General features: G+C 30.4%; 1 protein-coding gene across 1 annotated transcript; it reads left to right on the forward strand.

The window, feature by feature from the left end:
• LOC107647894 (GATA zinc finger domain-containing protein 14-like) lies at positions 425 to 1,392 on the forward strand. The gene has a single exon (XM_016351943.2). The coding sequence runs from the start codon at positions 579 to 581 to the stop codon at positions 1,197 to 1,199; it is 621 nt and encodes a 206-aa protein (XP_016207429.1). The 5' UTR covers positions 425 to 578; the 3' UTR covers positions 1,200 to 1,392.

Below are 2,516 nucleotides of genomic sequence, written 5' to 3' on the forward strand. Positions count from 1 at the left end.
TTATAATAATATATTATAAAATTATTTATCCTAAAAATTTAGATAGAAAAGAAAATATATAAATAATGTTATATATGTATATAAGATTCTTTCACAAAATATCATGAAAGAAGAATGGGAATTTGTGACAACTATTTAAAGTATGATATGTTTGTTCATTAATAAACAAAAGGGGTATGTTAAGTAATCAATGACTTTTTTGAATAACATGAACAACCACCAATCAAATAAAAATACACTATACTTTTAAATTACCCACCTAAAGTTTAATATTAGAATAACCATCCGTACACCTAGTGAAATAAACATCCGATATATCTATTGTTCACATTGTTTAGTATTTTCATTATCTACCTATAATTTTTCTAAACGGAATGAATATATAATCTCCTATCATGTAGTGGATTTGATTATTTTTATTTTTGTAGAGTTGATTCAAAAGATGAGTATTATTCTTTCTATACTTAGCCCTTTAATAAAATCTATAAAACTGTGCTATAAAATAACACCTCAACCTCTTCCAATATCCACACACAAAAAAATCATTGCATACTTCTTCTTCTTCTTCTTATTCTTCCATGGAAAAGAACAACACCAAATCAAGCACTAGCACCATATGTAGCAAAATCAGGGAAGCACTTTCAAGCTACCCTGCTTTCAGAGCCATTCATCATCGCCTCAACAATAATCAGAATAATAAGCATCAACACAACCACCGTTCATCAGCACCAAACTCCATCACAATCACAAAAAAACATGCAAATAATAGTAGAAAGATGAACAAAGAAGGAGGAAGAGGAGATCAACAAGGTTCATTAATCCCCATCAACTATGATTACTCTAATAATAATCATAACAAGGTTGTTGTTGAACCTCCAAAGCAAGTAGCAGCAGCAGGGAAGAACCAACCTGCTTCATCAACAAACAACAACAACAACAAAGGAGTAATGAAGATTCAACAAGAGACACTCGATCTTAATGGTGCTTTCAAAGAGTTCATTGATCGTGTTAGGAACGGAATTAACGGAGCTGAGCACACTAATAACAATAATAATGCTGCTGGATCCGCATTATCATCAAATCATGAGGCTAATAAGAAGATGGAAAACCAGAAAGATCACCATTTTTCTGAGTTCATTCAGAGTTCTAGGAAGAAGCTCAGAACAACATCAAATATTGCTTCCTTCAAAAGAGGGTAACTATATATTATACCATGTTTCACTAGTGTATGTGCATGTAATAATTAATGTAATTAATGTTGAGTTTGGCATAAAAAAAATATATAAGATTCGTTAGTTGTTGAGTGGATTCAAAATAAGCTAAGGGCCCTCTTGCTTGTAAGTTCTATTGGATTATATGTTTTCTATATGAAGTTTTCTATTTTTCTTACAATTTCTCATCCTCTTCATATTTCAAAGGATAATGCTCATTACATTGTTACTGATGATGATAATAATAATTTGGATTTAGTGTTTTCATTCTCTATATGATTAACATCTATATGTTAGTGTTGAGGAGTGTTGAAATTAGTCATACATAAAAAAAGTAAGAAAGAGTGAGGAGTTTATAAAATGAGAGACTCATTAACTTAATATCTTAAGGTTTTGAGTTGGATGTGATATCTTCTCATCTTATATTCTCTCACTTAATTCCTCCCCGCGGTTAGTCCAACACTATCATATTCGTTTTTCTTTCTTTTTCTCTTATATTTACCCTATAAAAAAAATACTACATGATGACCAATATTTTCCGGTTATAATTCATAAGCTTATTTGAGTCTCTTCAAAATTTTAACCTATAGTGTGGATAAATTTTTTTTATAATAGCATTATTTATTTATTGATGGTGAAAAGTAGTTATATTTATTGATGTGATAATATGTAATTAATTGTATGCACAATAATTTTTGAAATATTAGTGTTTTTAAATTAAAATTATTTAATTAATTAATTTTATAGATAGCAATATTTTGTAAAACTACATTCATTATTAAACCGGTGTATTTAGAAGTTCAATGATTTTAGGCACCAAATTACATTAATTTTTTTTTTCTTTTTGGCAGAGCATCACACACTTACACATACCACATACACTCACATACATTTAAGGATTTTATCATTACTTAATCATATTCGAATTCAGATGTAAGACGTGTTTAGCCACTTAACTAAAACTTTATAATATGTAGGTAGGAATGATAAATGGGTTGAAATTTATCGCGTTGATTCGCGTAATCTGCCAAAAAAGATGGGTTAAACTAGAAATTTGAAACCACCAAACTTAAAAAGTCCGTCTAACTTGCACCGTTTATGGGCTTTAGCAGATTTTGGCGGAATAGGATGGACTTTTCCGATGAGTCTGGCATTTTTTTGTCAAGACCTTTTTTTTTTTAGGGTAAATACCCTTTTCGACCCCTGAGCATTTTAAGTTGGGACATGTCGCACCTTTATCATCTAGAAACCTCAACCAGGTCCTCAACCATCAACATTAGTGGACGTATCGACCCCTATGACTGG

Source organism: Arachis ipaensis, chromosome B06 (genome assembly GCF_000816755.2).
Source record: "Arachis ipaensis cultivar K30076 chromosome B06, Araip1.1, whole genome shotgun sequence".
Lineage (NCBI taxonomy): Eukaryota > Viridiplantae > Streptophyta > Magnoliopsida > Fabales > Fabaceae > Arachis > Arachis ipaensis.